Below are 14295 nucleotides of genomic sequence, written 5' to 3'. Positions count from 1 at the left end.
TTGACCCCGTTGTAAACTGCTTTATTTACAGAATTATAAAAAAATGTAAAATACAAAAGTTATTCGATTTTTAAATTATGATTTTTTGACATATATATCGTACTAGTGACGTCATTCATTTGAGCGTGATGACGTAATCGACTATTTTTTTTTAAATGGGAATAGGGGTCGAGTACTAGCTCATTTGAGAAGTTATTAAATTCCCTATTCAGTAATATAAACATTAACATGATTAATTATACAGGGTGTCCAAAAAATTTTTTTAATTAAATTTATTGTTTAATTAATAATTCAAAAAAAAATTTTGACACCCTGTATAAATAATGATCTTAATGTTTATAGTACTGTATAGAGAATTGAATAACCTTTCAAATGAGCTAGCACACGACCCATATCCTCATTTAAAAAATGTCAAAAAACCATAATTTAAAAATCGAATAACTTGTGTATTTTACATTTTTTTCTAACTCTGTAAATAAAGCAGTTTACAAGGGGGTCAAAATATAGTGAATAAACCTGTACATTCACTGGAGCCGACCGACCAGCTCTGTCCCGTCATACAGCTGACCGACTATAATAACTTACTTATATTCAATTTAGAATGTGTGTACTGATTTTCAGCCTTAGTAAATGGATTTAATTACCTTCGTAGGAAAGCAACTTTGATACCCTCGCAGTAACTCCTGTTCTACGTTTCGCTTGACCGACCGCAGTATGTTTCTCTACACAATCACAGTAATCAACTGTGAAAAATTTAGCTTTAGTCAATTCAAAGAGATTTTTCAGCGCTGCATCTCCGTCTATTATTGGAGACAAAGGCGGATCCAGGATCGATTTTTGGGGGGAGCCATGAACTTTCTTGGGGGGGATACGGGGGGTCTGTGGGAATTTTTTTTAATGTTAGGGTTAAAATGCTAAGTTTTAAGGCAATTTTCACACACTTTTGAGTGCCATAAAGACATTCAAAACTCATCGCTATTAAAGTATTTTATTTGTCTACAAATTTTTAAATTAGCGGGGGGGGGCATGACCCATTCTGTGGATCCGCCCTTGATTAGGGGTGTGAAATTACGTAAACAAGGAATCATGAAACAGGTAGATCCCTTGTTTATGGAATTCCATACCTCCAACAATAACATCCCGCTGAGCTTAATATTAATGAGTCTCTTATATACCTGGTACTGCTTTAACTATATTTTTCTGTTCTATTATTTCTTTCTATAAAAAATAATCTACAGTGTATAAAATTTTCATGGCCATGTTAAAACCAATGATGAGCAATAAACATAGAGATAAACCATTTGTTTAAAAATTTTTCTCATTGCAGTCTTTCACGTTAACAATTGTTGAAAATGTTAACAAAAGTGGGTGCGCTATTGTTGTTATTTTGCTTAATTTTTATTTTTGTTTGTTTATTTTACCCGCAATAACTGTAACATTTTCTGTAATTTTTAATTGGAGGGTGTTTTGCTTAAATTTGTTTTTTAGTTATTTATCGTAGGCTATAGAGAATTTGTTTTTGTACATTTATGTTGTTTTTTTTTTGTTATGTTAACCTTCTATTCATAAGAACCAAATCACATTAGTTTCTATAAACCTATAGTAAACTTAGTCATATTTTTGTTAATTTTAATGTTTTATCGTTTTATTATAATCCGACGGATTAAACTGATCTGATTTTGACAATGTACAGTTTGTTCTAGAAATTTCATTCAGAAAAGTCAGGCGAAGATTGTATATAGCGCATAATCTATTCTTGAAATTACCCAAAACTATATAACAAATAATAAATGAAAGAAAATACGTCATACATGTCTCATGAATGAAGACAATATCTGTCAGAATAATACTGCAATATCTCTATCTTACTTTTTATTGATAATTTTGAAATTATTTCGAAGATCTTGTATAAGGTTTATTTACGCAAAAATGCAAAAAATTGAACAATAATAAAGCAGTGCACTGATTGTTATTAGATATATGGAAAGAATATCAAACATACCCCGAATAAAATTTATTTGTGGAGAATTTTTTAAAATTTTAGCGGTAGTTCAGAGACGCAAAGTGGTCTCTATACTCTGCCATTGAAGGTAGATGCCGCTTTGGTACTAGTGTCTGTGGTGGAAAATCTGGGTGAGAGTGCCTGACTTTCTATGTATGTCCGAGACTGTCCTAGACTACCATGTGATGAGTCCCAATAGGGCGTAACGTGCCATAGTGTTGGACGGAATATAAATTGTTAAATATGAAGGACAGAGGGAATTTTTCCTCCCATACAGCGAATTCTAGACTGAGAGGCAGCGCTGAAAAATCTCTTTGAATTTTTCACTGAAGCTAAATTTTTCACAGTTGATTACTGTGATTGTGTAGAGAAACATACTGCGGTCGGTCAAGGGAAACGTAGAACAGGGGTTACTGAGAGGGTATCAAAGTTGCTTTCCTACGAAGGTAATTAAATCCATTTACTAATGCTGAAAATCAGTACACACATTCTAAATTGAAAATAAATAGAAGTTATTATAGTCGGTCAGCTGTATGACGGGACAGAGCCGGTCGGTCGGCCCCAATGAGTGTACAGGGTTATTCACTATATTTTGCCCCCTTGTAAACTGCTTTATTTACAGAATTAGAAAAAAAATGTAAAATACAAAAGTTGTTCGATTTTTTAATTCTGATTTTTTGACATATATATCGTACTAGTGACGTCATCCATCTGGGCGTGATGACGTAATCGACTATTTTTTAAATGAGAATAGGGGTCGTGTGCTAGCTCATTTGAAAGGTTGTTCAATTCTCTATACAGTACTATAAACATTAAGATCATATTTATACAGGGTGTACAAAAAAAAATTGAATTATTAATTAAACAATTAATTTAATTAAAATTTTTTTTTCATACCCTGTATAATTAAACATGTCAATGTTTATATTGCTGAATAGGGAATTGAATAACCTTTCAAATGAGCTAGCACTCGACTCCTATTCCCATTTAAAAAAATAGTCGATTACTTCATCACGCCCAAATGGATGACGTCACTAGTACGATATATATGTCAAAAAATGATAATTTAAAAATCGAATAACTTTTGTATTTTACATTTTTTTCTAATTCTGTAAATAAAGCAGTTTACAAGGGGTCAAAATATAGTGAATAACCGTGTACGTTCAGTGGGGCCGACCGACCGGCTTTGTCCCGTCATACAGCTGACCGACTATAATAACTTTTATTTATATTTAATTTAGAATGTGTGTACTGATTTTCAGCCTTATAACTGGATTTAATTACCTTCGTAGGAAAGTTACTTTGAGACCCTCTCAGTAACCCCTGTTCTACGTTTACCTTGACCGACCTCAGTATGTTTCTCTACACAATCACAGTAATCAACTTTGAAAAATCTAGCTTTAGTAAACTCAAAGAGATTTTTCAGCGCTGCCTCTTGGACTATTACAGAAATATGTTTCTGGAAGTTTAGATGAATTTCATACATTAACAAAATATCAAATATCCAATTTGAAGAGATCAAATAGAAAAAAAACACGTTGTTTGACTGGTACCACCTGAAAAAATTTAAATATGCAGAGAGAATGGAACTGAAAGGATAATAACAAAGGCTACTGAAAGCCTTGGAATTGAAAACTGTTAGAGTAATCGATGGAACACATTAAAATTTATGGACATAACCGCAGATAAATATTTAACATTATATCAAACACGAATTATAATAAAATTTCTTTGCGCAGGTTTTGTCGCGTCTGTTTGAATAGCAGTAACAACTAACACTGCGCTCATACGCCGTTGAATGCATGCCGAGCTTTCGATCCAAGAAATTGTGGCATCGGTGTAAGCGCACTTTACTTTCTACTTCTGTAAACAAAAAGTATGTATCATAAGGCAGCTAATAAAAAATATGGGAGTGAAGAAGCAAACATAAATGATAGTTAAAAAGACCTTAAAGATAAATCAATTAATAAACCTTGAAGATTCGCTGTGATGTATAGCTATAAATGTTGCACTAGCAAAACAATAAATACACATCGCAGAAATGATAATAATAAGATAGATGGAGCAATCAAAGTGATAAAATCAACAATAAATATATCGACAAGAAGCTTGATCACCTATCGACTCCAAAATGAACAGGCATATGGTAAGATGGTTACAATACTATCTTCATCAACAAGGTGAGAGACATATAGAATTGGTAATGACGAACATATAACTATAGAACCGAAAAGTGGAAATTGTACTACAGAAACGACAGATAGAATAAATAACTTGGGTTATTTGGATAGTTTTTCATTATCAATATGTTGATCTTCGCCAAAAATAATGAAATACTCCTAAATGAACAATCTGGTATCTTGTCTGTATTTATTTTGATACGTTGTTAATATTTAAAAATTATGGATTGTTGGCGTTACCGCCTAAATAAAGGAATTGTATAATACCGATACCATTATAGTTCTATTCATGTTTCTATACATGTATAATATTTCACTTATTTAAAATTAGAAGTTTTAAAACTGTTTCAGCTTACAAATTTTCTCGTTGTTACAAGTACAACAATTCATAATTTATGTCTTAAACTATTCTCTTCAAAAATTATTACAATAAGCAAAATTTTGTGATCTATATACATTTAGGGAGAATATCATGCTATCAATAAATTCATTACTATAACCATACTAATATATGGATATTTATGGTCTAATAGTCTCCCTCAATCGTCAAAAAATATAAAAATGTTTAACAAATCACAATTTCAAGGACGTTCAAGTAAAAGCCAGCGTTAAATATCTGGGTGGGAGTCTACAAATCAATAACGAAGTAAGAACAATGCTTTTATCAAGCTTTTTGTTATTTTTTGTGCCTCTTTTTATCCTCATGAGATGGCGCTACAGCCCTTCGTGAGACTTGGCCTGCCACATAACCTTATTTCATCCTTCTCTGTAGAGTGCCTGTCTTTTCTATCGCCCAACTCCAATCTTAAATATTCCTCCACATTTTCCAGATATCTGGGCTTAGGTCTTCTCCTTCTTACTGGCATGTTTAAGTTTATTTTAATTTAGTCACATCCATCCATTCTCATCACGTTGCCCAAGTATCGTAGGCGGTTATTTTGATGCCTTTAATGATGTCTGCATCATCAAAAAGTCTACTGACTTAAAAAAAATTAAATCACCTTTTCCATAGACTATCTTATTTCTCTCCGTCTTATATGATCCTATTTCTTTCAAATAATCGCATCATCTCCTCATTTCGCGCCGTTATTGAAACGCCAATTGAAACCTCGGCCAATTGAAACCTCTATCAAGAAAATATGTATCTTACTTGATCATATGCATATTAATAAGTTTACAGTTTCAGCAAATGTATTATTTTAACCAGAAGTAAATAATAAAAATAAACAAACTTAGCTTCACAGCCCCTATTTAAAATGAAAGTTGAAGTCCATAGGAGTGAATGTCCTCTTGGCACGATAAACTGGTTGTATGCTATGGTGGGTAAGTCCTACTGGAAATCCTGGATGTAGTAAAAATCAGGTATGATGTATTTTGCAACAAAATAGCAAACTCTATGGGTAAACCATAACAGAATGGCCAATGTAACAAAATAGATAAACTTCTGTTGGAGTGAAAGTAAAGAGGATGATAAACTCCAACATAAGTAAGAAAAAGAAACTACTGTGTAACTAAATGGGAACAAAAATGAAAATAAAAAGAAAATAGCTTCTCATTGGAGAGGCTGAAGTAAGAAAATCTAAGATGAAAGGAGTGATGAACAAATAATAGATATATGAATAGACAGAGGCAAACCGAATGGAGTTAGGCTAGCGAGAGATGCAAGAGAACGATAACTTGATACTCAAGGATGGATACGGCCAATTTGCATGCCTGTCAAAGACGGTAGCTCAAAGTAGATAGTGATGATGACCAGAAATGGAAATAATAAGAAAAATAGATGCTCAGAAAATAGATAGAATAAATATAATAATATAATAAAAATAGAAGAATATATGAGATAAATAAAATAGACTAAATTACGGGCGCCAGAAGATGGGATAAACCAATCTCCCAGGTAGCTTACACTGCTGCCAAATATTAAATATATTAAATAAATAAGTATATGTAAATATAAAGGAATAATAAGAAATTATATGCAAAATAAACAAACATTTACTAAAGATAACTACTAGATTTTTGACAATCTCTGAGTTAAACAAAGGCATTATTTGTGACTCTAAAATGACAGAAGTTATGGTTTATTTTATTATGTTTATCTAATATAACAACAGTCATGTTATATATTACAAATCTTAAATACCTCTTACATATACATAGGGTACAACTCACATGAGACCCTTTACCAAATGGTTATAGTACGCTTGCTACGTACAACTAAATTAAACCGACAAATATGAAAATAAATAAATAGACACAAGCCTGACTAGGAGAAAATACAATAATGAATTAAGCAAAATTAATGAATGAAAATTAAAGAAATGAAGTTAAGATAAAGATACAAATGACTTAAAATGACTGAATAAATGAAGTAAAGCGAATAGACAACAAAATATCTGAGAAACAAGAAATTAATATTACATCCTAAATTTACCCGAATAACCTCAACCAATCAAAGCAATAATAAAGTATAAAAACCTAATTTTCTGGGCTTATTTCTTGCGCACAAGTAATTTACCGTAGATCGTAAATAAGTTTGGGAACCTAAAACATTAATATACAAATATGTTATATAAAAAAAACAAAGGTAAGCTAAATATGAAAAAAGTAATAAATAAACATAGTGCATTAAACCAAAACGTCTGAGATGTAAAAACACAATAGTTACTAATATCACCAAACTGATTGTTCTCAAACAATCCCAACCGACTTCTCAAAAGGTTGCTGCCGCATACCGGAAAATGAGCGTCATGGTGGTGCAAAACTGTACCTCCTGTAGGTCCAGGTGTAAAAGAAAGGAAATGGAGCTAGAACGCTCCAGCTTGCTCCCAGGTTGACTGACTGGAGCCGTAATAGGTTCCTCTCAGGTGGGCGATGGTCTATGACTTCCCATGTTGTGTTAAGTATATTATTTCCCCAAAAATCTCCTCATTTCGCGCCGTTATTCAACGTAAAAATACGTGTTTCAAATCCGTAAGTGAGTACAGAATGTACTGTGAGATTTATAGTTAACATTTTGTTGGTCTTGACATGGTTTATAGTCTCTTAGTTGAGGACGTTGAGTTTCGTTGCAACACGAAACTACAACCGCATCATTATTCTAGTTCAATCAGAGAGTGCAGCAAGCACCTCAACCGGTTTCGAAACTTATTAGTCTCTCATCAGGAGGCACATATGCTGCTCTCTCTGACCCAACTGGGACAAACCCCGGCGTGCAGTCACGGATTGCAACGAACGAAATGGCCGGGATGCCCTAGCAAAAACTTAGTTTTTTTTTATTCTTTTATTTATTTATCAATGGTTATTTTCAATCATGATTGAAATGTGTTAAGTTGATTTGACGTTGACATATTTCATTTATTCATTAAATCATTAATAATACAATGGATAATAAGACAATGTTAGCAAATCTTTTATGTCTGAGGTAGTAGCTATCGATGTCAATTTGTTTATCATCTATTAGATCACGAAATTTTGTAATTTTAATCAAAATTGACGATATATATCCATTTACTTATTCAAGGCTGGATTCTGAATATCAATTATGAGATAACACAAATTTCTAAATATTAAAAGAATTTTTTATTTTTGCTAATGAGAATAGGCCTTAGAATGAAGCGACCAAATATTAATAGATTGTAAGTAAGATATATATTTATATTTTATAAAAAAACAATACGCCTTACCTAGATGTAGTGGAATATTTAAAAATTTTATAATATATATTAACAAATTATTTGGTTATGTTATGTATGAATTTTATAAAATATTTTATTATAATGTTGCATGTTATAACACACACGTTAATGACCAATTTGTAATGACAAGGTTGGAATGCAGTTTAAATTTAGAGCGATTAAGCCTGACTCCAGAATTGGATTTAAGTTTTTCTTCATCTGGTGACTATTGTGATGCAAGCCAATAACAGCCAATATACGGATACAGAAGACTGTATTATGTCGGTAAATATTAAACGACAAAATAAATTATTTATCTACCCAAGATGTTTAAATGATGATCTATATCTATAGTCTGCAGTAATGTTGTAGTTTTTTAATTCCTCACTTTATGCAGTTGTGTGGTCACGTGTGGGTTACGTGGGGTATGCTTTTTCTCATGAGGATCTTTCAGTGCGTCACAGTTTTTCGATTTCTTTCTAACGCATTAAATTGCATGTGACAAAAAAAAACGCACGTCGGTGATTACATTTCGTCGGTGACATTTATAACATTTATTCTAGCTGTCAATAGATGGCGCTATAATCGAAAAAAAATTATTTTCGAATTATATAATATATCTACGAATATAATCTGTACAATATATAAGACTATACAAATCAACGAAAATACCATTTTATAAATGCAATAAACAATATTGATTTGTTTTTATGCCAAATTGCAAATAAAATGTGACAACTGTCAGATTTAACTAAAATGTCATGTCACTAAAATGTATATTATCACGGACTTACCTTTTTTTCTATCATTTGTGACGCACTGAAAAATGCTCATGAAAAGAAGCATATGCATGTTTAACACATTAACCGCCGCATTAAAATTTTTTGTTTTTGCTTTCAGGCTCCCCGTTCAGAATCTCAATGTTACTGTGAATTATATTTAACTCACTGAGCGCCTGGGCCAAACAAAGCGTGAGTTAAATATAACTCACGTGGCGTTCAATGTGTTACAAGGGTTACGTATATATAATAGAGATTCTATGTCAATTCCAATAAAATTATTTGTCTAAAATTGAATTGCATATCTTCTTACTTCTTCACGTTATATTTGGTTTAGTTGGTTAATCGTCGTCAACTGGCAGCTGTTTAAATTCTTTACTAACCATTAATAATTTAATATAACCATATTGTCTTTGCGCATTTGTTTATCGTTAAATATTGAAATGCGGATAACAAAAAACTATGCGTAATTTCGGAAATACTAAAAAAAATATGGAATATCGTCAACACCGCGCTGAGTTTTCAACGATTTTCAAAAATTTTACGAACGTTTTGCATCTGAATACACTTTTACATCATATCCTGTATAAAAGTTATCATAACGTCATGAATGGTGCTTAAAGCTTATTATTAGTTGAATAAATAATGGAAAAAAATTACAAAAAATGTGAAAAACTATTTTTTTATAAAAGATTTCGAAATTTCATTCTCAAATTACACCCAACGTTCTGTTAAGATCACGAACACCCAAGGTATAGGGGTGAAAAGTTTACTTTAAAAGGTAAAGATTTATGTTTAAATATTATAATAATGTGGATAAAAAATCCAAGATTTAAACAATAAGAAAATATTTGTTGTCATATTACTATTACTTACTCTATCAAACAATGTGTAAAGTTGAGTTCCTATGACCTCTAAATTTCACACATATAAATATGTCATATATTAGATACAATTTTAGAACCTAATTTGTTCAGATTATTTTTGTAAAGTTACTCCTAATAATTATGCAACCAATAATTCACTGCAACTACTACAGCTTGTCAAATATACGGTGATACTTGGCCCATAGACATACAGAGTGGGCCAAAGAAACGAGCCCACCTCGATATTTGGCAGTATATAAAATATTAGATTTTAAGGAAATGAAGAAATAGGTCGATTTTTGATCTAAGGGGGACACATTTTTACGATACATACATCTGTCATTTGTCAACCCCCTTCCTTCCATTTCCCCCACCCCTTATTTTTAAATAGGGAATAGGGGTCGTGTGCTACCTCATTTGAAAGGTTATTCAATTCTCTATTCAGTAATATTAACATTGACATAATTATTTATACAGGGTGTCCAAGAAAAATTATTTTGAATTAAATTAATTGACACAAAAAGACGAATCCATGCAATTTATTTAACTCAAAATACATTCTACTACTGACAGAAAACAGAGAAAAATTTTATTTGACAAATAAATATTGTTTTTTGCTTAAATTCAATATTCAACCTTTGGCGAATGGAGTTAGTGTCCGCCGTCATATAAACCCAAATAAACAACAATATTCAACTTACCAAGAGGCAGATGGGTGGCAGCTTGAACATTGAAATTAAGCTAAAAGCAATGTTTATTTATCAAAAAACATTTTTTTCTGTTTTGTGACAGCAGTAGAATGTATTTTTAATTAAATAAATTACATAGATTCTTCTTTTTGTGGCAATTAATTTAATTAAAATATTTTTTCGTATAAATAATTATGTTAATATTTATATTACTGAATAGAGAATTGAATAACCTTTTAAATGAGCTATCACACGACCCCTATTCCCTATTTAAAAATAAGGGGAGGGGGAAGTGGAAGGGAGGGGGTTGACAAATGACAGATGTATGTACCGTAAAAATGTGTCCCCCTTAGATCAAAAATCGACCTGTTTCGTCATTTCCTTAAAATCTAATAAATAAATGGCTCAGTGCTGTTTCACTCTTACGCATGTAAAGCTGCGATAGTAGTCTCTCTTTCCGTGCATATACCCCCACGCAGTTTCATGTTAGTTTCTCGATACAATGTGCTAAAAAGAGATACCGCAAATCTGTCCAAGAGATCTTGTCGTCAGGAGGGGCGGAGGGTAGGCTCAGTCTATGATAATATATAATGTCTATGACTTGGCCACAACTTTGTAAACGCCTTTGTCTATCTCGGGTCTAGTATAGTATAACTAACGATGGTAACTGAAACAGAAGTTCGGAGACGTATTGGTATGGCAAAAAATGCGATGAGTCGCCTAACTAAAGTTTGGAAAGACATATCTATCACTCAAAATATCAAGATGAGACTGGTGAATGCCCTTGTATTCTCAATGTTTCTATACGGGGCAGATACCTACTTAGACTCTTTGGGCACGCGAGCGCCAAAAAATTGATGCCATTGAGATGTGGTGCTGGAGAAGAATGCCTTTTTTTCAGAATAGCCAACATTGATGTGACGTCACGACTATCACGGTCCATTAGCCAGACAATTTTTTTATTAAACTATACTAATTTTTTTTATTGAAAAGTCATCCTTCCGCACGATTACAATGCTTAGTATTAGTAGGGTAAAAGTTAATGTGTGCAGTACGCAAGTGTGTGTTTTTCTTTTGATTATTTAATTTTAACTTATCTTTTTATGTGTATAATATATTTTGTTTTTTTATTATTCCTTTTTTATTATTTTTTTCTATTGTTTTTTTTATTCTGATTTGTATTTAAACTTACTATCTTTATTGATTCATGTTGGATGATGTATTATTTAGATTATAGTCCAAGAGGCAGCGTAGAAAAATTTCTCTGAATTTACTAAAGCTAGTTATTTCACAGTTGGTTACTGTGATTGTGTAGAGAAACATACTGCGGTCGGTCAAGCGAAACGTAGAACAGGTGGTACTGACAGCTTGTCAAAGTTGCTTACCTGCGGAGGTAATTAAATCCATTTACTAAGGCTGAACATCAGTACACACATTCTAAATTGAATATAAATAAAAGTTATTATAGTCGGTCAGCTGTATGACGGGACAGAGCCGGTCGGTCGGCCCCAATGAATGTACAAGGTTATTCACTATATTTTGACCCCCCTCTAAACTGCTTTATTTACAGAATTAGAAAAAAATGTAAAATACAAAAGTTATTCGATTTTTTAATTATGATTTTTTGACATATATATCGTACTAGTGACGTCATCCATCTGGGTGTGATGACGTAATCGACTATTTTTTTTAAATGAGAATAGGAGTCGTGTGCTAGCTTATTTGAAAGGTTATTCAATTCCCTATTCAGTAATATAAACATTAACATGATTGTTTATACAGGGTGCCCAAAAAAAATTTTTTTTAATAAATAATTGTTTAATTATTAACTCAAAAAAAAATTTTTGGACACCCTGTATAAATAATGATCTTAACGTTTATATTACTGCATAAAAAATTGAATAACCTTTCAAATAAGCTAGCACACGACCCCTATTCTCATTTAAAAAAAATAGTCGATTACATCATCACGCCCAGATGGATGACGTCACTAGTACGATATATCTGTCAAAAAATCGAATAACTATTGTACCGACCAGCTGACCGATCATAATAACTTTTATTTATATTCAATTTAGAATGTGTGTATTCTCCTTTTCATGACCATTTTTCAGTGCGTCACAAATTATAGAAAAAAAGGTACCTAAGTACGTGATAATACACATTTATGACATTTATTCTAACATGACATTTTAGTTAAATCTGACAGTTGTCACATTTTATTTTGAATTTGGAATAAAAACAAATCAATTGTGTCTATTGCATTTATAAAATGGTATTTTCTTTGATTTGTATAGTCTTATAAATTGTACAGATTATATTGATAATATTATTATTTTATTTAATAAATAATTCTTTTTTGATTATGGCGCCATCTATCGACAACTAGAATAACTAGAAGAAATGTTATAAATGTCTGTAATCAGCGACGTGCGTTTTTTTCTGTCACATACAATTTAATGCGTTAGAGAGAAATCGAAAAACTGTTACGAACTGAAAAATGGTCATGAAAAGGACTATACTGATTTTCATCCTTAGTAAATGGATTTAATTATCTTCGCAGGTAAGCAACTTTGACAAGCTGTGATTACCACCTGTTCTACGTTTCGCTTGACCGACCGCAGTATGTTTCTCTACACAATCACGGTAATCAACTGTGAAAAAACTAGCTTTAGTAAATTTAGAGAGATTTTTCGGCGCTGCCTCTCCGTCTATTACTTCGAAATATTTATAACTCTTCAGTAATTTCGTGTATAACAGAATAAACTGAAATTATTGGAACAATCCCTCTTTACTATAGTTTTTGTTTTCCACTATAGGTTTTGAATCGATAATAGGTTCTTCCTCTACTCTTAACCTAATTCATCCAACGTTTCGTCTTCCGAATATTTGACAACGACAAGAGAAGATTGTTTGATGATAATTTTATTTTATGTGTAATAACTAATACGTTTATATTCGCACAACCAACTTTCAGCACTAAGTAAAGGTGCAATTATGCAAGTTGAAGTGCATTGCAGGAAATAAAGCAGATTCTAATTTTCGTCACGTTTGACATGACATCATACGCATTCTTTGTGTACCTACATTTAGAAGTATAATGTGTAAATTTCGTCTGCTTTTATTATAAAGAATAATTCTGTTTCTGATCACAAATTTATCACAACTACAAAATAAATTCTTACTCTACTTTATCAATTTTGGTGACTGGCTTAAATCGATCAAAAATGACAAAATTGAATGGTTAATTATTAGAGATCGTTTTCAGCGGAATTGTATTGATGATAGTGATTGGATTGTGATACTTTATTTTTGTATTTACTGGACAGGGATAAGAATTTTATTTATAAAAAGTTTGTATAGATTGTGCCTTTTATTTATTTGATTATGAAATCTTATGCCTTTAGAAACATTATTCACTATGTATCAATTTTATTAAAATTTATTACATACATTTTTGTTTTATTTCATCATTCTTAGAATACCGAAAGGCGACTACGAACTTTACCACGCTACCTAGATTTTAATGGTTTCAGTTTTATAGTAGGATTAAAAGCGACTACGAACTGCCCCACGCTACTTAGGTACTTAGATAATATTTTTGTGAACATATAGTTTTTGTTTAACTTTATTGTATTCAAAAAGGAACCCAATTCCCAAAGCATCAGCGAAAATTTTAAATGATTAAATAATGAAACAATGCCAATATAATTGAATAAAGTTTATTAATGCCTGGTTGCACCAACAAATCTTAAGCTCCAGCTTAGCTAAGCTCTACTTATAGATAGGTCCTCCTTGAGTATCACTTACGTTGCACCATAATTTTAGATTCTTACCTTATTATCAATTATATCTATTATTATATTATGGTATTCTTATTGTAATATATTATAATTATATTATATTAATTCTTATGATATTCTCGACTTAAGCTTAAAATCTGTTGGTGCAACCGGGCATTAATGAAGTCTAATTTAGTAATGTTTTGATTAACGTAATATTCATTTAGCTTATTTTCAATAAAATCAACTTTTCTTTTTGCCGTTTTATCAAGTTTTTTCGAATCTATGTGCAGTTTTAATTTTCACATAATATATACTTC

At 31.6% G+C, this 14295-nt stretch overlaps 1 protein-coding gene across 1 annotated transcript in view; it reads left to right on the top strand.

Moving 5' to 3' along the window:
* LOC114349386 (uncharacterized) overlaps positions 1 to 13645 on the top strand; it is a 104098-nt gene extending 90453 nt beyond the window's left edge. The window contains exon 6 of the mRNA XM_028299735.2: positions 8760 to 13645. Coding sequence (XP_028155536.2) covers positions 8760 to 8791 — 32 coding nt within the window. The 3' untranslated portion in view covers positions 8792 to 13645. The remainder of the gene's footprint in view (positions 1 to 8759) is intronic.
* The last annotated feature ends 650 nt before the right edge of the window (positions 13646 to 14295 follow it).

Source organism: Diabrotica virgifera, chromosome 1 (genome assembly GCF_917563875.1).
Source record: "Diabrotica virgifera virgifera chromosome 1, PGI_DIABVI_V3a".
Taxonomy (NCBI): domain Eukaryota; kingdom Metazoa; phylum Arthropoda; class Insecta; order Coleoptera; family Chrysomelidae; genus Diabrotica; species Diabrotica virgifera.
The sequence above is the reverse complement of the archived record's forward strand: the minus strand, read 5'-3'. Positions and strand labels throughout refer to the sequence as shown.